General features: G+C 37.8%; 1 protein-coding gene across 1 annotated transcript in view; it reads right to left on the reverse strand.

Annotated features, from left to right (window-relative positions):
• Positions 1–222: 222 nt before the first annotated feature.
• Positions 223–22211, reverse strand: part of PIK3CG (phosphatidylinositol-4,5-bisphosphate 3-kinase catalytic subunit gamma) — a 59486-nt gene continuing 37497 nt past the window's right edge. Inside the window, exons 9-13 of the mRNA XM_043967236.1 lie at positions 21864–21994; positions 21145–21162; positions 20163–20259; positions 16223–16380; positions 223–669 (exon numbers count right to left, since the gene is read on the reverse strand). Of these exons, the coding sequence (XP_043823171.1) occupies positions 391–669; positions 16223–16380; positions 20163–20259; positions 21145–21162; positions 21864–21994 (683 nt within the window). The 3' untranslated portion in view covers positions 223–390. The remainder of the gene's footprint in view (positions 670–16222; positions 16381–20162; positions 20260–21144; positions 21163–21863; positions 21995–22211) is intronic.

Raw genomic sequence — 22211 nt, forward strand, 5'->3', positions numbered from 1 at the left:
GGCATTACTGGGAAAACCTGGAAATCTGATCAGTATTAAGCATTAGCTATTCAAATAATCTCCAGTAGGGGCAGCTAGATGGCACAGTGGATAGAGCACTGGCCCTGGAGTCAGGAGTACCTGAGTTCAAATCCGGCCTCAGACACTTAACACTTACTAGCTGTGTGACCCTGGGCAAGTCACTTAACCCCAACTGCCTCACTCAAAACAAAACAAATAATCTGTAGTAATAACAGTTCTTCTATTTTTAAAAAAGTCAGCAAGAAACAGTCATATTTCTGAAGTGCGGGCTGTCAGAATGTCCAATTCCACTTTTAGTTCAAATTCAATAACTGAAGTTTTATTTCAAACTCTTCTGGTTGTCTTTGACCTTTGCTCTTGCCTTAAGCATTAGGCAGAGTGTTTTTCTCCTTGTTTGATACCCAGAACAAGATGTAAGAACCAGTTGAACTGCACAGTCCAGCCTTTGTCTCTACAAACTTCTATCTGATCAAGGAAATACTTTTTGGCCTCCTCTTCACTTTTCCCCACTGTCAGGGCATCCCGTATGTAGTCAATATCTTCCTTGCTAGTTAACTGCGGCATTCCGGTCATCAGCATCATAGAAAACAGGATGATCAGCAGGTTAGTGTGTTGCCGAAGAGCTAGGTAAGCCTTGACACAAACGTCCTGGATAAAGGGAAAGAAGAGCATTGTTGTTATTAAAGTGACTAGAGGTACTCAAAGAACAAGCTTCAAGACCTTAATTTCAAGACTTTAACTCCTAAGACGTGGTCCATATTCATAGATTATAAACATGTAAAAGACAAACTGTCTTTGAAAGTTGTAAAATGCTTAACATAGTTGCTTTCATAAACCCTAGGGATGCTCAGTGAATATTACTTCCTCATTAACCATCTTTCATCTTATATTTTTGCCCTACAGATTAAGTTTCTTGCATATAGATATTGCTAATAGAAATGTATATAGTGCAAGGAGAGGCATGAAATAATAGTGACAGTTTACTAATAGGATTTAATTTTTCCCCAACTACATGTCAAGACAATTTTTGGCATTCCTTTTTACAAGATTTTGAGTTCCAAATTTTTCCCTCTCCCTCTCTCTCTTCCTAATTGATAGGCAATTTGATATAGGTTCTACATGTGCTATCATATAAAACACATTTCCATATTGGTTATAGCTGTGAAAGAAGAAACAGTTCAAAAGGAAAAAAATGAATAAAGAATAAAGTGAAAAAAGTATGCTTTTATCTGCATTCAGAATGCATCAATTCTTTATCTGCATGTGGATAGCATTTTCCATCATTAATCCTTTGTACTTGTCTTGGATCATTGTGTTGCTGAGAAGAGCTGATGCTGTGTGCAGTGTTTTCCTGGTTCTGCTCATTTCACTTTGCATCAATAGTGATAGATTTCTACCAAGTGAAATCCACTGTTTCTCTAGGCAGGTAAATTTTTCCTTTATCAAATCTAAATTTGACCTTTTTGAAATTTCTACTCATTGCTTCTAGTATTACCCTTTGGGATCAAAGAGTACAAATCTAATCTCTCTTTCCACATGACACCCCTTCATATATTAGAAGTCAACAATCATATCCCTCCCTTGATTCTTCTATTTTCCAAGGTTAATACCCTAGGTCCTTCAACTGATCCTCTCATATATCATGAACTAAAGGCCCATTGCCATAGCAGCTGTCCTTCCCTGGATGCTCTCCAGCTTCTTAACGTCCTTCCTAAACTATGGTGAAAACAACAAAATAATCCAGAAATAGTTTGATCAGAGTAGAGTAGATGGGACTATTGCCTCCTTATTGATGATAGGTGTTGGGTTGTTAATGCCGTCCAAGATCACATTTGCTTTCTTTCTTTTTTTTTTTTTTGGCTTCCTTGACTTATTGACCCATATTATTATAATCCACTAAAACCCTCCTTTCAGATATTTTTTCTAGATAAACTGCTGTCTAGATATATATTCTGTATTGTGTCTTTGGGATTATGGACTATGATTGGAATGGGGCTTAGAGGTCATCTAGTACAACCTTCTAATTTTACAGATGAGAGTAAGAGAAGAAATGATTTATTCAAGATCATAAAAGTGGTATGTAGCAAAGGAAGGATTCAAAACCAGATCCTCTGACTCCAAATTTCTTGTGAAGCTGATTTTCTGAATCCAAGTATAAGACAATGTTTTTACCTGTTAAATTCCTTCTTCTTTTATTTGACCCAATGTCTTAAATCATCAAGATCTTTTTGGATTCAGACTTTGTCATCCAACATATTAACTATCCCTCCCAGTATATTTTATCACCTGCAGGTTGTATCCAAGTCACTCAAATGTTAAACACCACAGGATCAATTATAGATTCCTGGGGGTGCCTCATTATAGTTGACTTTTGACCATTTGTGATAGTCCTGAATTCATCTAATTATATGATTGTCTATCACATGTATCTCCATAACAGAATATCATGAGAGACATTTTGCATGCTGGCTTAGATTTGTTAGAATCTAGGTGAACTATATTTCCAGCATAATCTTGCCAAAAAAGGGAAATAAGGTGATCTTGGCATGACTGACTATGGAAGGAACCATGATGACTCTTTGGGAACACTTCCTTTCTTCAGTGTTCATGAAACGTCTTTTAAATAATATTTTCTAGACATTTGTCAGGAAGCAAAGTCAAGCACATTTGCCTATAGTTTCTATTCTTTTTCCTTTTTTGAGACTGGCTTATTTGCTCTTTCAAAAACCTGCTAAAATGTATTATTAATTTTTAAAACATCATTGGTACTTCTCTAATACTATCTTCCAGTCTTCAATAAAACTCTACTTTGTAACAAAAAAAGTAAAATTAGGCAAATTAAAGCAAAATCTTGGACTTGTCTGTCTGGAAATATATACCTCATATCTCTTCCTTTCCAGCCTTGTAGTGCCTCTTTCATGTTTTCCATGATTTTGCAAATATTCCTGGTTGTGTTATAGTAATAACATCCACCAATTTGTCTCTGCATCTTTTCAAAAGAGCAGAAATGATTGTTCCATTCTTTAGTTTCAGCTCTTCTACTTTCCATTTGCTGATGGGTCTAGAGTTCTCAAAGTCCCTTTGAATTTTTCTGTTCATGATTGTGCAGAATCCCTTGCCTCTTGGAAGACTGCCTAAGTGCATTAGGGCTCTTGCATTCTTAATGACTGCATTTATATTAAGAAATCATTTTCTTTTGTCCATTCATATGTCCTGTTGAGCTGACTTTCATTTTTCCTTACTAATTGCGTTGGCTAAGTGCAGATCTTACCAAAGGCAATATTCACATTAATTTGGCAACTTGTGTAATGTTCACAAGATGATGGATGTGGCTTTCTTTTGATTCAGAGTTATTGCACACTTTGATTAATAATTATTTTAAGTCACTGTGGTTCTGGAGAAAAGACATATATGGCAGGTGATCATTCTGTAGGTGAGGGCATACAATCAAGTTTAAACTCCTGGTGTTAGCAGAAAATGTCCACCTACAAACCAATGTATTATTGTGTTGCCAATCCATGAATGCTCCCTAATGAGTTGATTGATAACTGATATTTTATATAGTGCTTAAAGTTTGCAAAGCACTTCACATATATTATTTCATTTGACCCTCTAAATAATCCTCTGAGATAGGTAGTCCAGGTATTATAATCCCTGTTTTAGAGATGAGGCTCAGGGAGGTTAAATGGCTTTGACCATGGTTGTGAGATGCAGGATCTGAATCCACATCTTTAAAAATTAAATATTTCATTAAATATTTCCCCATTACATGTAAAAACATTTTAATAATCCTTTAAAAAATTTTGAGTTCCAAATTTTCCCTCCTGTTCCTTCTCCCTTCTTAAGAAGGCAAGCAATTTGATATTGATTTTACATGGGAAGTCATGGAAAATATATTTTCATATTAGCCAGAATCCATATCTTCTTGACTCCAAGTCTAGCCTTGTATCCACTAAGCCACACTGCCCCTCCACAGCAATATCACCAAATGGGGACAGAATAAGAATGTGGAAAGGAAAGACTGTGTGCAGTAATAGGAAGCACATTGAAGTCAGAGACAGAAGATCTGAGTCCAAACCTTACTTCTGTTACCATTACCCCAAGCCATATAATTATGACAGTCAGGTGGCACAGTCTATAGTACTGGGCATGGAGTCAGGAAGACTCATTTTCCTGAGTTCAAATCTAGCCTCAGACATTAACTAGCTGTGTGATGCCAGACAATTCATTTAACCCTGTTTGCCTCAGTTTTCTCATCTGTTAAGTGATCTAGAGAAGGAGATAGCAAATCACTCTAATATCTCTGCCAAGAAAACCCCAAATGGGATTGACTCCAAATGGACATGATTGAAATGACTGAAAAACAAAACCCCTATGTATACATACATACATGCACACACACATGCGGAGAAACATATGGATACATCCATATCCATATCCATGCATGCATGCATGCAGATATACATACATACATGTATACACACACTACGCACTGTGTTAAGTACTGAACAAGTCATTTAATTTTTCTGGGCTTTAGTTTCTTTATCTACACTAGACTAGAGAAGAAGGAGGTGAGACTAGATCATCTCTCAAGTCTTTTTCTACTATAAATCTTATCATCTGCCCTATTAAACAATTACAGAACCTCTTCACAGAGAGGGGTCTTGGAGGTCACTAAGTCCAATTTAGTGAATCTAGAATTAACAAGAAGCTCATCTCTAGCATCTCCAAAAAGTAGTCAGTCCTACCCATTCAGGAGAATCCCACTACAGTCTTACTTGGAGAAACAGTCCAATAACCATTTCCTGGCTCTGAATGGTCCAGCTGGCCCTGAAATTCAGATAAAAATGTCTCCTCTGGGAGAAAATAATCTCTTTCTAAAATGTTATCGTTTGCCATATATGCTCATCAGAGTGATGTAAAAGACTGGCCAGATCTAATGACTGGAATGTTCATCTGGAAATTCCAAGGACTCAAAGTCCTCATAGTCTGACAAGCACAGATTCTTTGTGCGATTACTAGAGTAGGTTGTCCTTATTGGCTCATATGCATTAAAGAGAATTTCTATTATACTGACATGGCAGAATTTCTACCAATCCTGATGACCTGCCCTAATTGGCCTCTTAGATATTAAATGTCCTTTTACCAATAACAGCAGAATGTTCCCCATCACTGGAGATTTTCAAGCTGAAGGCTGGGTGATCACTAAGGATGCTTTAGAGTAGATTCTTGCTCAGCTCTGGGATGAAAGCCATGTCTTCTGTGGCACCTTCTAATTCCAACCTTTTTTTTTTTTTTTTTTAGTGAGGCAATTGGGGTTAAGTGACTTGCCCAGGGTCACACAGCTAGTAAGTGTCAAGTGTCTGAGGCCGGATTTGAACTCAGGTACTCCTGACTCCAGGGCTGGTGCTCTATCCACTGTGCCACCTACCTGCCCCCCAACCTTTTTTGATTTCAAAAAGACGAGTGACAGTGATTGCATCTAAAAGCTGCCTGTATTTTCAAAGGGAGAACAGGACAGTAGCTGCTTTGTCCTCTGTCCTTCCTGTACCCCCTCACACTGATGTGGCCAGGAATGAATGCGTTTCACTCTGATCCATGGTGGATCATGGCTATCTGTGGAAATCATCACATTTCTCTCTCCTGCCTCTCATTCTTCTCCCCAGCTCTAGAGGCCTGAAGAATTGAGAAAATGTAGGGCTGTGGTTCCAGGGGTACAACACACGAACCAAGAATACCTTGCATCCATCTCTTTGTGATTCTACCAACCCCAAGGGACCACTGTGCTAGGCTCTAACATAACCAATCTTTCTCTTTCCCTAATTTCTTCCTGTAGTTTTTTTAAAAAAATTTTCAAATGGAGAAGACAAGGCATGACTCATGAGCAGAACCTGGTTTCTGGAATATGATTAAATCCATTTGTTAATGAGTGCATCCAATACCATTATATAGTGAAGTTTGATGTTGACTGTTGACCAGCTGTGAGTTCTTCTTCCTCAATTTTTTCCTGGAGCACTTTTCTGGACATTTTCTTTTACCTTATAAACTTGTATCATACTTATTTGAATGCATATCATATTCCTTTTCCTGTATGCTCCCCAAGGACAGAAACATGCCATTTTTCATGTTTGTATTTCCAAGATCTTACACAGAGTTAGAGCTCTACTAAATGATTATTGATCTGAAATGAATGTTCATTGATAATCATCAAATTATCAGTTTTCTTATTGACATTTCTGTTCTCAATCTTCTATTTTATTTAACTGCCTTTATTAGAGTCTCATAGCATATTGAAAAGGTATTTAAAAAATCAACCACAAGCCTTGGCAATATGAGTAAACATGAGCATAAATCATTACTTCTCTAGGCCCTAACTAAGGTAGTAATTATCAGCAAAATAAAGAGGCCACTACATTGAAAACAATCAAGATTTTAGGCACAGTGTACTAAATTGCTAATAGTTGATGAATAACAAATTGGGTCATAATGACTAGGCCTATTTTTTTCCTCCAAAACAGAATTCTCTACTTCTCCTGCTCATGCTTACCCAGGAGTTAAGAGGAAGTGAAATACTGTTGACCTTCTCCTCAAAAAAGTGAAGGTGTCTTCTCAGTACAGTAAGAGTCAGAGAGACAGACACAGACAGATGGACAGACAGAGATAGATACACACACACAGACAGAGGTAGAGAGAAACAGAGACACCCAGAGAGAGCTAAAGAACCAGGTAGAAGAGTATAGAAATCCGAAGGCAGCTAGGTGGCACAGTGGATAAAGCATTGACCCTGGATTCAGGAGGACCTGAGTTCAAATCCATCCTCAGACACTTGATACTTACTAGCTGTGTGACCCTCATTGTCCCACCAAAAAAAAAAAAAAAAGAGTATAGAAATCCAGCTGAGGATAGAAGGAGAGAGGAAAAAGAAAAAAAAATCCTAAGAATATTTACAAATGAAAAATTACTAGAAGGGAAAAGCATATCCATACATTTAGTTTAATCATTATCATAACAAGTAGTAGTAATAATGGTAGTGGTATTTACATAACACTTTAGGGTTTGCAAAGTGCTTTACAAATATAACCTCACAACAATCCTGGGAGTTAGGGACTATTATTATCCTTATTTTATAAATGAGGAAACTGGGGCAGCTAGGTGGCGCAGTGGATAAAGAGGATTCAGTGGACCTGAGTTCAATCCGGCCTCAGACCCTTGACACTTACTAGCTGTGTGACCCTGGGCAAGTCACTTAACCCCAATTGCCTCACTTTAAAAAAAAAAGAAAAAAAGAAAGAAAAAAAAAGAAAAAAATGAGGAAACTGAGGCCTACAAAAATTACATTACTTGCATATCATACTAATTGTCACCAGTAATTGAGGCCAGAGTTGAACTCGGGTCTTTCTTGAGTCTAGGTCAAGACAGCTTTTTCTTGGATCTGTCAGAAGAAGGAAAAAAGCTCTTTTTTTTTTTTAAAGGGGACCAGGCCTTTAAGTCTGAGCCAGAAGTTTGGTAACAGTTTCGTTTGTTGGTCAATGTTTTAAAATATTCCTCCGACAAGACAATGGAGGTTATGGAGGAGATAACATGTTTCTGCTGGAAAACAAAGTGTGGCTAATCAGAAAGAATATCCAACATCCCCCTTAAAATCTTTCGTTCACAGTCTTTGAATTACAATTTGTACCTTGATAGCTTTTTAAAAAAGTGATTCTCCAACTGGTCCCATCTGTTAGTAGAAAACCTACACTTACTTTCTTTGCAAATATTTAGCTAGGATCTCATTAGAAGCTGAAAGGCTACAATTAAGCTAGTATACATTCAGCTTGGGTTTTCTAATAGTAAGCAATGGGGAGAGAATGCCAGAAGAAAAGTGATCTTGGTTTAGCAATTGGGAGCAATAGTAACCCAGTCTCCCAAACACCTGGGGACCTCCTCGCCTCCACTGATGGGCTAATGAATGAATCTAATTTAATCTTTGCAGAGCTGGGTTCACATCTCCCCCCCCCCAAGGAGCAAGTGAATAAGCTTAGTAATTGCTCTTGAGTACATTAAAAAGAGATGATCTTAACCTTAAAAAAATGTGTCACAGACTCTGGCAGCCTAGGGAAGTCTTTTCTCTGAACAATTTCTTGGGGGGGTGGGGCAGGACAATGAGGGTTAAATGACTTGTCCAGGGTCACACAGTAAGTGCCAAGTGTCTGAGGTTGGATTTGAACTCAGGTCCTCCTGAATCCAGGGCTGGTGCATTATCCACTGTGCCACCTAGCTGCCCCCACAATGTTTTTAAACAGATAAAATAAAATACAGAAGATTACAAAGGAAATCAGTTATATTGAAATACAGTTATCAAAGGTGTTTTTTTGGGGGGGATGTTTTTTAAGTCACAGACCCTAAGTTAAGAATCTCTTCTTTAAAAGTTCCCTTAAGGGGCAGCTAGGTGGCACAGTGGATAGAGCACCGGCCCTGGAGTCAGGAGTACCTGAGTTCAAATCCGACCTCAGACACTTAACACTTACTAGCTGTGTGACCCTGGGCAAGTCACTTAACCCCAATTGCCTCACTAAAAAAAAAAAAGTTAAAAAAAAAAAGTGCATTTTAATGCACTGATTGAAGGTCAACTCAATTATTATGGAACGAAGACTTTTAAAATTAGTGACAAATCTTGACTTACGTTTAGGAAAAATAGGAGGCTACTTGCTTGCTTTGCTTTCAGGGACCATGGACATGCTCTCTGTTCATAGTATACTCCCTCCCTCTTTGACCCTGCATATCACATGGGATCAAAAAAATTGGAGCTGGAAGGAAATTTAGAGATGATCTAATCTAACTCTGTCATTTTACAGATTAGGAACCTGAGACCCAGAGAGGTTAGATAATTTGCCCAAATTCACAGAAGTAGAAAGTGGCAGAATTTGGATTTGTACTTAGGATCTGACTTGAACTCTGGGGCTCTTATCACAGACTATACCACAGCTGCCAGCATCCTTACAGATGCCTGAAATTCATTTAAGAGGACCAAAGCTTTTCCTTCTGAAATTAGAGAGGAGATTGGGGGTGGGGAAGGGGCAAGGGGAAGTATAATATTAGCAAATTCATACTAAGCATAAGTGGCATGACAGAAAAATTTTTGAGTTGCAGTTTTGATTAGGGAGTGATCAGAGAAGCGCCGGGCCTGGAGTCGAAAGACCTGAGTTCAAATATGCTCTCAGACACTTACTAGCTGGGTGACCCTGGGCAAGTCACTTAACATGGTTTGCCTCAGTTTTTTCATCTGTAAAAGGAGCTGGGGAAGGAAATAGCAAACCATTCCAGTATCTTTACCAAGAAAACCCCAAATGGAGCCACTGAGAGTCAGACACGACTGAAAAATGACTGATGAAAGAGTCAGACATGACTGAAAAACAACATGGAAGTGGCACGGACTTAGGCTCAGATCTTTCTGGTACTTTACTAGACAGTTGACCCTGATCTTTCTCAGCCTTAGTTTTCTCTTCTGTAAAATGGGGGTAACAGCATCAACTGCCCTGGTGGGGAGGTGTGTGCATCAAAGGAAATAATGTATGTCAAGGCTGTTTTGTTGTGTTTGGAACAGACCACTGATTTCATTCATACCGAGGAAAACCCTTCTACAAATGCACATCCACATCAGTTCTGCAGCTTGTCTGTGACACTAAGAAGATAAGTGTCCAGAGTCACACAGCCCATTTTTAGCAGAGGCAGGGACTTGAACCCAGGTCTTCTTGGCTCCAAAGACTGTTTTCTCTCTACTAAAGGCTAAGTCCTTTATTATAGGACTGGTATAAGGTCAAGACCTGGATTTCATTTGTTATAGGAAACCCCCAAATGTGGCAACTTTTAATAATGCAGGCTGGAACTTTCTCTGCAACACTTAACCTTAGGGACCTGTCTAGAGCAATGCCAAACTCAAATAGAAATTAAGTTTACTAACCCATTCATCAGGATCCCTACAGGCCAAATACTGATTTAGAAAAATCACACATTAACATTATCTATGTTCTATTGTTTTTTAAATTTACTTTGTTACCTCTTTTTTTTTGAGGCAATTGGGGTTAAGTGACTTGCCTAGGGTCACACAGCTAAGTGTTAAGTGTCAAATGTCTGAGGTCAAATTTGAATTCAGGTTCTCCTGAACCCAGTGCCAGTACTTTATCCACTGCACCAACCAAGCTGTCCCCTTAACTTTTTTGTTTTTTTGTTTGTTAACTCTTTTCTAATTACATTTTTTTTTTAGTGAGGCAATTGGGGTTAAGTGACTTGCCCAGGGTCACACAGCCAGTAAGTGTTAAGTGTCTGAGGCCGGACCCGAACTCAGGTACTCCTGACTCCAGGGCCTGTGCTCCATCCACTGTGCCACCTAGCTGCCCCTCTAATTACATTTTAATCTACTTTGGTGAGTTTTTTTTACTTCTTTGGCCTAGAGCACTGAGAAGTGAAGGGGACTTGTCCCTGGCCACACCATTAGGATGTGTCTGAGGTGGCACTCAAACCCACATCTGCCTGGCTTTGAGGATAGTTCTATATCTACTATAAACACAGTTTCTCATCTGCAATGAGTTATGGAACAGATATAGTTGTTTTTTTTTCTGGAGAGTGTTAAGAGCTTGAAGGATGAGGGTTAATGAAATTAAAAAGGGGGTTGGGAGAAGCCAGAAGGCAAACAGCCAACTCCTACCATTTTGTCTCGGTTTAAGATAAATCCACCTCCCCGCCCCCCACCCCAAAGGTGAATCTCCCACTTGTCCTTTTTGATGAAAAGTCATTCTCTTCACATGGATAAAAGAATGTGTGCCTTAAATCAAAATGAAGCTGGGTACTCCCCCCTCCCCCATTTTGGGAGGGTGTGGAAGTGGCAACTAATATGTAAGGGATTATTACTCTCCTGGCCAACAAAGGTCTTGGGAAAGAAAAAAACTCTAGAAGCACTGATTATAAATTCATGTAACAGGTACCAGACTTGTACAAAACTGCTTCTTAAGAGTGACATCTAGGGGTGACTGCCTTTTAAGTCCCACTCTTTAACTGAAAGCAGTGTTCATGTATTTGTAAAAGCTTAAATTTGCTTGGAAATATTTACCCGTAGTTCTAAACTTCATTCATTATTTAAGTACTTATTGAGAGCCTACAATGTTCAAAGCTGGTCTTACAAGGCTTGCTTGCCCTAGGCAAGGTTGTCAGCTCTAAATACAGGGTGTCCCAGAGATGTTAGTGCAGTTTTAAGCTAATATCTTGAGACACTCAGTATTTTTCTTCCTTAACGACTGTCCTACATTAACATTGTTAATTACTAATGTTAGTATATATATATATATATATATATATATATATATATATATATATATATATACACACACACACATATGTATATATATGTGTGTATATTTATAGATACACGCATACGCATGTTATACATAATTATTCTTTTAGTACATACTACTTTTTCTAATTGGAAGAATTCTATCTAATGTTCATAAGCAAAAAAACCCAACCTACAGAAATCTGTATATACTAATTGTAAGTGGTTGAATGTGTCATTTAGTAATATGTTAAGTTTAATATTTATATACAGTATTAGACCGGATGACCTACAAGGTCTTTTCCAACCCTAAGAATTTTTTTAAAATTTTTTGTTTCATGCTTAAGTTTGATTATTCTTAAAAGGTAACAAGATTGAACCTATAAACTAAATAATAATTCATAATTTATTTCATCTTATCATCAGGTGGCAGTATTTACTATTTCATTACAGACTCACAAAATCTTAGATTTGGAAGGGACTAGAGGGGGCATCTAGTCCAATCAGGATCTCATTCAAAACAGATATATCTTTTATGACATTGATTTTTTTAAAAAAACCTTTTAATAAGATTCATTTACCTTTTTTTTAACTCTCTAATAGATAGGCCACTCAAATTAACAAAAACACAAAACAGAGGTATACACAAAGCCTTTTGCCAGGGATAATATATTCCAGCTGTTTTTCCTTCCACAATTGAGGATTTCTTTGTTAATGTTATGTTTCTTTAGAAAAGCATATATTCCTTTAGGAAGAGAATTTCAACTGCTAAAGATCCTGAAACATAGAATCTTGCAGGCTAAATGTTTGGAGTAATTTCTTTAGATTTAAAATAAGGTGGTGTTAGATTAATTATCAGTATGTAAAATAATTCTTCCTTTTATGTTTTAGGAATGTTTTTCATTAAGGAGAATTAATTCATTATGGTCATCACCATCAAAACTACTTATTGAGCGCCCACTGTGTGCATGGGACTGTACCCCCCCAGTCCTGCTCAGAAGTCCTAATTAGATGATGGAAGAAGTCAGTATTGAATGCAAAATTTTAGCTGACCTCTAGGACAACAACAATTCATATGATTGGTCCATAGAGTCACATTCTGGTTCGGTTCCACAATACTGTCACTAAATCAAGCTAGCTATGAATTCTAAATTTCTGGATCTATCTATATAATCCATAGGCATACACAATGCATGTCTGTATTTTGGAGAAGGAAATGGCAAACCATTCCAGTATCTTTGCCAAGAAAACCCCATGGATGGGTTAGCTTGGACAGACTTCAGGAGATAGTAGAGAACAGAAGTGCCTAGTACTAGGGTCCTCAGAGTCTCGAAGAATTAGATACAGACTGAACAAAAACAACAACAAATGCTTATAATTTATGCAAGTTGACATACATGATAGTAGCACACTGGACAGGATATCAGAATACCTGAGTTCTCTGACTAGCTATGTGATTGGGCCTAATAGGAGGGAGGCCAAATGGTAAGAAATGAGTGGGAATCATAACTGGTATTTAAGGGAGTAGGGTGGATACTTATGGAGATGGTGCAGTCTGGAAATTGACTATATTTGAATGTAAAAGATCAAGAATCCAAGATGGCACCAAGATTGTGGGTGTTACAGCCTATGATGGATGCAGAGGCTGAGGATCATTATTTTAAGTATAGTATATAATACTAACAGGAGAAAAAGGCTCACTGAAAAATAATAACAGTAGCAACAATAAGGAACATTTATATAGCAATCTATAATTTTTACCAAATGTTTGACTCCCAACAACTCTATGAGTATTAATGAAGAGAACTGACTACAGAGCCAGATTCTCTACATTTATCTCCTCTTTTAAATGTCAGTGTTTTTTCTGTGTTTGGACAAATCCATTTAAATACATCCCATCTATGTAATAGAAAAGAACTGATGGAGTGGTTTTTGTTTCCTTAAAAGATGAATTTTGGCCAACTCTTTTTTTTCACTCCCCACCCCCTCCAGGAAATTGTCAAAATGTGTGATTTTAACTTGGAAGAAAAACAGGGCTGAAACATGTCAAACCCCTTAAAAAGCAACAACAAAAAAATTCCACACCTTTGAAAAAGTCACCAAGTAAAGGTCTGCATTTCAACTGAGACAATGCAGAGGAGTACAAGTGGAAACAACTCTAAGATTCTCTGGTCATGGGGAGGTCTCAGTTTCACTGACCACAGCACTGAGGTCTCAGAGAAGTGAGGCTTGTAAGCACCGAAGTGAACATCAAGCATACCAAAGGCAAGCAGGGATAAACAAGAAATGACAAGTTTCAAAATGAAGTGGATGGGATTCATGACTGGGGCAGGGGTTGAACTAGATCACTGAGCTCCGAAAGATGACAGTGAAGAGCATTTGTGCCTAAAGACCCGCCTATGTTACTGACTACTTGTGGGACCTTAATCTTTTTTGAGCTCAGTTTCCTCATCTGTAAAGTGAGGGGATTGGATTAGATGGCCTCTAAGTCCCTTCTAGCTCTAAATATTTGATCTTAGATTATAATTTATATGGCCCTGCAAGGTCTGCATTACCTCCCTTGGAGTCTTCCAGACTTAGAAGTTCTCCAATTTTTTGGTTCCAGGGTCCCTTTCCACTCTTAAAAATAAATTTCAGGGATACTTAGGTGGCACAGTGGATAAAGCACTGGTCCTGGATTCAGGAGGACCTGAGTTCAAATCCAGCCTCAAACACTTGACACTTAGTAGCTGTGTGACCTTGGTCAACCCTCATTTACCCGCCAAAAAAAATATATCATTCCCCTAAAGGGCTTTTGTTTATGTGGGCTATAGCTATATTTTTCATATTATAAATGAAAATTTAAAAAGCTTTGATCACACAGACCCCCTTAAAGGGTTTGAGGGACTCCTAGAGTTCTTAGATCATACTTTGAGAGATGCTGTTCTAGACCACAAAGGGAGTGACATATAAGAGATAGGGTCCCAAAAATCTATGTATAAATCAGAGATGCATGAAAGGAGATGGTCCCTTAAAGAAAGCCTTTGGGGAATATAAAATAAATACTTAACCCTAGTTCACATGTTCCATAAGTTTGGATCTTTTGTAAAACAGACTTGACTTTAAACATGTACACACATACATGCATGCACTTGTAAATATAGCTTTTGGGGGGCTGAGTTTTATTCACAATTTAAAAATCTGTGAGTGTGAAAATTCTGATCTCCAGTTTGGAGATGTCTGATAGTCAAAACTGAAAAGGATTTAAAAAGCAGACATTGAGTGTGGCCGGCCTCTGGTTTTTTGGAAAGGCAATGAGGCAGAGTGGAAAAAACGTCAGTCTTAGAGTCATGAGTTTCCATTTTGATCCTTAATTGCTGTCTGGCCCTCAGGATGTTTATTTAATGTCTTTAAGTCTCAGTTTCCTTATCTGCAAATGGGATTACTACTCATTCTACCTTCCTCATAGGGCTGTGGTAGGAAAGGGGCTCAGTGAACATTGGAGTATTATGTAAATGTGATGAATTATGACTGCTATTTTTATGCTGGAGTTGGTGTGTACTGAGAGACAAGTCAGGAAAGTAGAACACTAGATAGATTATGTGGTGGCAGCTGGTGGCACAGTGAATAAAGCACTGGGCCTGGAGTCAGGAACATTTGAGTTCAAATCCAGCCTCAGACACTTAGTAGCTGTGTGACTCAAGCCAATTATTTAGCTGTGTCTGCCTCAGTACCCTGTAAAATGAGGCTAATGATAGCACCTACCTTCCATGGTTATTATGAGTATTGAATGAGATCAAATTTATGAAAACACTTAACATGGGGCCTAGCACATAGAAAATGCTATATAAATTCTTCCTCTCTTTTTCTTTCCTTTCCCCCTTTCCCTTTCCCTTTTTAATGGAAGAGAAAACACATTAGCCCTATGCAAAAGTACAAGGGCTGACTTTGGGGAGCCAATTGTTAAGTTTGTGTTCTTCACAGAAATATCCAATTACATTCCCTTTAATCTGCATGAACATCAGAGCATTTTTCAGTGATTCCCTCCATTCACATACCATATCTTAATGGCCAATTTTCTACTTAGGGCTAAGAGATAAGTATCTATTAACTAGCTCTATCTAGGAACATAGATAGTGAACTGCAAGGGACCTAATGATGTGCTGGCACTAGCTTGAAGTGTCTCATGAGAGCTGATTGTTAAATTTTTAGTTGTGAGCATTTATACTTTGGAATTCAGCAAATGCTCCAAATTAGGGCTTGGTTTATTATTTTATTGATTGTTTAGACTTAAGGAAATGTAAATAATGCAAATTAAACTTAAAAGTGTTCTATATGTCCTTTTGGGGGGGGAGGGGGGAGTCAGTTATTAAACATTTAGCAACACAGCAATGAAGGGAACCTATGAACCATCTAGTCAAACCTTCTCATTTTACAGATGAAAAACTGATTCTCAGACAGTTTAATTAGCTTGCCTAAGATCATCCAGGACGATAGACACCAAGTCAAGATTTGGACCCAGGTCCTTTAATTCATGATCCAGCACACTTTGAGTATCTTTCCACTGAGCTAGACTAGTCCAAAGGTTATTATGATCCATTGCTGGACTCATACTTGAAGCCTTTCTAACTTGTCCCAACCATTCAGAACGTGGAATTTTTTTTCATAGGCTGAAGAAATCCAAGTCCCCTTCATGTGATTATGAGGCATTAGAGTAGGACTCCCTGTTATAATTTTTTTTTTTTGCAGGACAATGAGGGTTAAGTGACTTGTCCAGGGTCACACAGCTAGTAAGTGTCAAGTGTCTGAGGCCAGATTTGAACTCAGTTCCTCCTGAATCCAGGGCTGGTGCTCTATCCACTGTGCCACCTAGCTGCCCCCTCCCTGTTATAATTTAAGAGTGATAGATGTTACCTGAAATTTCTGGAAGCGATGGCTTGTTTTCTTTCCAGAAGTTCCCATCACAAAGAGGAAATCCGGGGTCAGCACAAATGGAACTCTCTCTTTGTTGATACCCAGGAAACTTTTGTAATTCCCAAGAATGTGACCAAAGTCAATATGAAACAGATTGCCTTAAAGGAAAGCAACATCAGAGATCACTGTGGTCAATAACTAGCTTGCAACGCCCCAGTAGGTTGGTGTTGACTTCTTGGAAGGTTTCTCAAGCTGCCGTAAACCCAACTACCTGGGGAAGGGGCAAACTTTTTCTTTTTTTTACATAATTCTCAGCATCTTTAATTCAATTAACTTCAACAAGCATTTATGAAGCACTTGGTGTATTCCTGGCAAAAACCTGGAGACAAAGCCAAAAACAAAGAAATCCCTTCCCTCAAAGACCTTACTGCACTTTCTATTGGTGAATGAAACATGAATTCATTAAGTAAATACAAAATCAATTAATCAACAAATATTGATCACATATTTACTTAAATAATATACCACCTATACTTTGGCCATCATCCTCCTCTCTCCTCCCCCAAAACCTTGGACTCCACTTCAGGAACTAAATACTGGACTCTCCCCTTCCCTCCCTCTATCTGCCTGCTTACTTTTATGGGCAGCTGTCTTCCATTTGAACGGAAGCTCTTTGAGAACAGGGACTGTCTTGCTTGGGCTTATTTATCTTCCCAGTGCTTACAACTTAATAAATGTTTTAACTAATTTATCTATATGTGCCAGGTGCTTTGCTAGTTGCTGGGAAATAAAAAAAAACTGACCTTGCCCTCTATAGAAAGAAATTTTGGGGGATAGGAGTCATTGGCAACTAGGGGATCAGGATGAAGCAAGTTATGGATTCTCTGATTCTCCTGTAAGATTTAGAAAAAATACACAGCAAAACATGAACCAAATGTATTTCTGACATTATTCCGATATTCTCTAAGTCACAGGCAAATGCTATTACTGAATGCTAGTTTATTATAGAATTATCATTGGCAATTTATATCAGAACTCTCTGGTTAATGTAGCCAAATTTACATGAAGCCACAGGTTATTTTAAGTTCTATATGTTACAGAAATGATTTTGAGTTTATCAGTTAGGAGTTGGGGTGTTGCTTCTAAACTCATCTCTTAAAGGTACTTTCAAATTTCACAAAAAAACCTAAAGGAGGGTTTTATTGCCAGTGCTAATCGAAGGGGGCGGGTCAAAGCTGGTTATGACAAGTATCAATTTTACCTGTGAAAATTTTTGGTGATTGAAAAACATAATCTTCCTAAAGGTTTAAGAATACCTATGTAGGATTCTAAATGTGACGGGGCAATTCTTTTGGGAAGCATCACATTTACAAGTGCTCATCTCTTAAACTGAGGCTGTAGTATCAAAAAAAATTCTATAAAAAAAAATGAAACCAAACACTGGTCAGTTATACTAATCAAGTTTTTCCTGAAAAAGAGATAAGAGAATCTACCCCTCCCCTCTTCTTTCATTTAGAGAGGACATGAAAAGCTAAATAAACTGACAAGCTTAGCCATGTATTGGTTAGTTTTGCTAAGCTTCTCTTTTTCCTGTTTCTTTTTTTTTTCTCTTCCTCCTCCTCATTCTTTTCCTTCTTTTCCTTTTCCTATTCTATCTCCCCCCACCTTTTATGGATAGATTTTTGATGATCAGTCATACAACAGCTCTATTACAACAATATTTTAAAATGCCCAGGCAAGAATAAGCCATAATGACTTTCCATCAGAAATGTCATCAGGAAAACATTCATTTTATATTCATTATACCTGCAGCTGTACAAAGTCTTCACTTAAAAAAATGGGCATTTTGGTGAAAGTTATGTAAATGCTTAAGGCCAAGGTACTCTTCAGATGGCTTTGTACTTTTCAGAGAAAAGAGAGATGATCAGTAGCTGAGGATCTTCTATGTGAAGAAGCAGGGGTACAGTTAACAGGAAAGACAAACATGGAGCTAATAGTTTTATGAAAATAAAAGATGTGTTGACTTGTAGGAGTAGCATTTTCACCAGTTTGATAGGACATAAAAATTACTGTTGCATCTAAAACTCATTAAAATGAAAGCTTATTTCTACAGCATACAGAAGCCCACGAGGTTTTGTTGATTGGTTTTATTGTTTTACATAAAGCAAATGTTTGGCTTACACTACATTTGCAATCAATAACAAATGTTGTGAGTTGTACAAATCAGGTTCCTGGTTCCAAGGCAGACGGTAAATACTGCTTTGTCTGCAGTTATCCCTTCTGCTGGAATTTTATTTGAATACAAACATTCTTAATATCATTGGACATATTTTTCTAAATGTATTTGTGATTAGGGGCATATTATAAGATTATAATTTTGGAAGGGAGCTATGAAGAGTGTTTCCTGACCATTGCTCTTAGATTTCAAGCTCTGGAGGGGAGTTATATGAGTCTCTTCATCTTTATGGTTCTGTGGTACATGAATGCTACATAGACTGTGAAGAAGTATCGTTTGATCGGTGATTTGTTGGATCTAAACTAAGCTAATGGTATGGTGGTTCAAAAGTTGATTCAAGTTGCCTCACAGGTGCTGATAATTTAAAGTCTGGGACCTTTCTCTTGTAGCTTAGAAGTAACCCAGAAAAAGGTGCCTTCAATTTAATTCCTTAAAAGTAAGTGCCTATTGTAGAATCCAGCTTAGCTTTAATGCTTCCTGGGCAGGAAGGACTTACATGAACTGATGATGAGTGAGATGAGCAGAACCAGGAGAACATTGTACACAGTATCATCAACATTATGTGTTGATCAACTGTGATAGACTTGATTCTTCTCAGCAATACAATGGTCCAAGATAGTTCCAAGGGACTCATGATAGAAAATGCTCTCCAAATTCAGGGAAAAAAAAAAGAACTGTGGAATATGGATGCAGATTGAACCATACTATTTCTTTTGTTTTTGGTGCTGTTGTTTTTCTTTTTTGAGGTTTTTCCTTTTTACTCTGATTCTTATAACATGACTATGCAGAAATATGTTTATTGTTATTGTACATATATAACCTATATCAGATTACTTGCTGTCTTGGGGAGGGAAGGGAGGGAAAAAAATTAGAAACTAGACATCTTATAAAAACAAATGTTTAAAACTATCTGTATATGTAACTGGAAAATAATAAAATACTTTTATAATTAAAAAAATAAAACTGGCATTTATAAAGCAAAAAAAAATTAGTAAGCGTTTAAATTCTAGTCACTGTCCTGGGTGCTGAGAGTACAACAAAAATGAATTTAGTTCCTGCCCTCAAGTTGCTTACATAAATAACTATGATACAAATACTATGATCAACAGAGAATGTGACAAATACAAGAGAATCCAGGCAAAATGCCAGAGGTGACTTTCAGATCAATATAAACAGAACAAACAAAATAATAAACTCATTAGAATGCCTTTATGGACCATCAGGCTTTGAGAACTTAACTTTGTTAGCTTTAAAAAGCAAAGAGAGGAAAAAAGAGTTGCGTAATTTTCTTAATTCTGCTGAGCTTAAGGTAAAGCACACTGGTAGAGCCTGAAAGACTGTAAAAAAAAAGTTCTCTGAATTTGGGGTTGGACCACCTAGTCTTTTGCTTATTGCATACCTAACTCTGGATAGTCGGATTGCTATATATAAGCTCTATATAGCACATGTAAGCACTTGCACACACACACACACACACACACACACACACACAACACACGGCAGGTTTTTGATGTATGAGAAACTGTGTGTGATTAGGGTGAGAAAATATTGTTTTATTTCACAAAATATTGATATTTGGGCAAATTCATTAAAATGCAGAGTTTGGGTTGGAGATTGAAGAGAAAAATAGAATGCTCATGACCAAAACTCTAATACATCTTATTTTTCTTTAAAGGCTAATGGAGTAAGGAGATATAAACTCACCTGTCTCCCCGTGATCATAATGTTGGTCATTATGTCTGTCTCCTATGCCAAGAACTAAGGTTGCCACACAATAGCCAGCACATGAATACACAAATTTCTCGCACTGCAGCCTGGTACTATTAAATACAAATGCATTCAAAGGTTACTTGATATCTCCCACCAAGTAGCAGATTCTACCTAATAAAGATATTATTACACTACCTGTTCTGGAAGCTACATTCAAAAAGCAAATCTGTAAGGGTTTCGTTTGAGTTGCAGATATTAGGCTATAACTGAGTTTCACTCTGGTATAGGCCTAGGAGTTGTAGTGGATAAAGTCCTGGACCTGAAGTCAGGAAGATTCATCTTCATGAGTTCAAATCTGCTTAGACACTTATTAGCTGTGTAACCTTGGGCAAATCATGTTTCCTATTTACCTTTGTGTTCCTCATCTGTAAAATGAGCTAGAGAAGGAAATGGCAAACCATTCTAGTGTCTTTGACAAAAATTAAAAAAAACCAACAAAACACCAACAAACAAACAAACCCAAATGGAACATTAAGAGTTGGACATGACTGAAATGACTCGACAACAACAAATGTGTAATAATCCAAGAAAGGTAGGTTGGAGGTTGTAAGTTTTTAGCTAGATTCAAGGGATCTTTAGACTGATTGAGGAACAAATGTCAAAGCAGTAGTAATTAAATGAAAAGGGGTTCACTACCTCATCATGCATCAATGCCCAACCCCCAAAAGGAACCCAAAGTAATTTTCCTCCTACACTGTTAAGCCCTCGCTTTGCTCTTGATTACTAATGGAATGTAAGCCTTCACAAAGCCATCATGTTTAATAGGACTATTAAATGTCACTAATTACATTCTCCCCCCTCGAGAAAGGACAAGTAACCATGCAAAATGAGACTCACTAATCCCGCAGAAGCAGAACTTTAAATGACAGCCCAAACAACCTCACTACACAGCTTGCAAAGGACTCAGCATATGCACTTTAAAAGCATGCTGGAACTGACATTTTCAGTATCCATAATTTATTGTTTAGATTAGAACAGAGTTGTAAATTATAAATCAACTCATAGAATATTTGGTATTTTGTCAGGTAGAACATAATTTACATATATGAATGAACATTTTGGGTGGACAGCAAAACTATGTCTATATATAGAGATAGATGGGGGGCAGCTAGATGGCGCAGTGGTTAAAGCACTGGCCCTGGATTCAGGAGTACCTGAGTTCAAATCCGGGCCTCAGACACTTGACACTTACTAGCTGTGTGACCCTGGGCAAGTCACTTAACCCCCATTGCCTGCAAAAAAAAAAAAAAGGAAAGGAGATAGATATAGTTATAGATATTTACATCTATATGTGTGTGTATTAGACACACACACATATTGGTTAACCAAGCCTTTGCACGGTCTAATTTTATGCAAAGCATGGCCTGGTGGTCAAAGGAGAGGCAGATGCTAAAATAAACCTCCCCAAAACCACCTCAAAGTTCTGAGCTCGTCCTCATCATCTGTCTTTTATTCAGAGTTGCAGAGTTCCATTCTACATGGATCTGCTTATGTCAATCACCTTATCTGTAACTTATCTCAGAGATGCAGGGTGCCATGATGGTTCTAGATCACTTCAAAAAAGTGAAATTGCTATATAAATAGTAAGTATCTGTGTAAGGAATCCTTAGAGTGAGGAAAAAGAAATTAGCTCACCTTTTCTTCAATTGGGCATTTTTCCTTGAGCCAGTGATTTAGCACTTCATCCTTAAATGCTCCAGTATTACCCACTGTGCTCTGCTGAATTTTGGCAATTGTTGTGGCGTCCTTCACAATTTCAATCATTCCTATGTGACAGGAACACAGTTTGAGAGGAATAATCATGACGTGAGTTGATGTTCTTCTAGAGTTACAAACTAATTCCATATGTAGTCTCACTCTCAGAGGCAGCTAGGTGACACAGTACATAGAGGACTGGACTTGGAGTCAGGAACACCTGAGTTTAAACTCAGACACTGGGCGAGTCAACCAGCCTCTGTTTGCCTCAGTTTCCTCCTCATGTAA

The sequence above is a fragment of the Dromiciops gliroides genome, chromosome 5 (assembly GCF_019393635.1).
Source record: "Dromiciops gliroides isolate mDroGli1 chromosome 5, mDroGli1.pri, whole genome shotgun sequence".
NCBI lineage: Eukaryota > Metazoa > Chordata > Mammalia > Microbiotheria > Microbiotheriidae > Dromiciops > Dromiciops gliroides.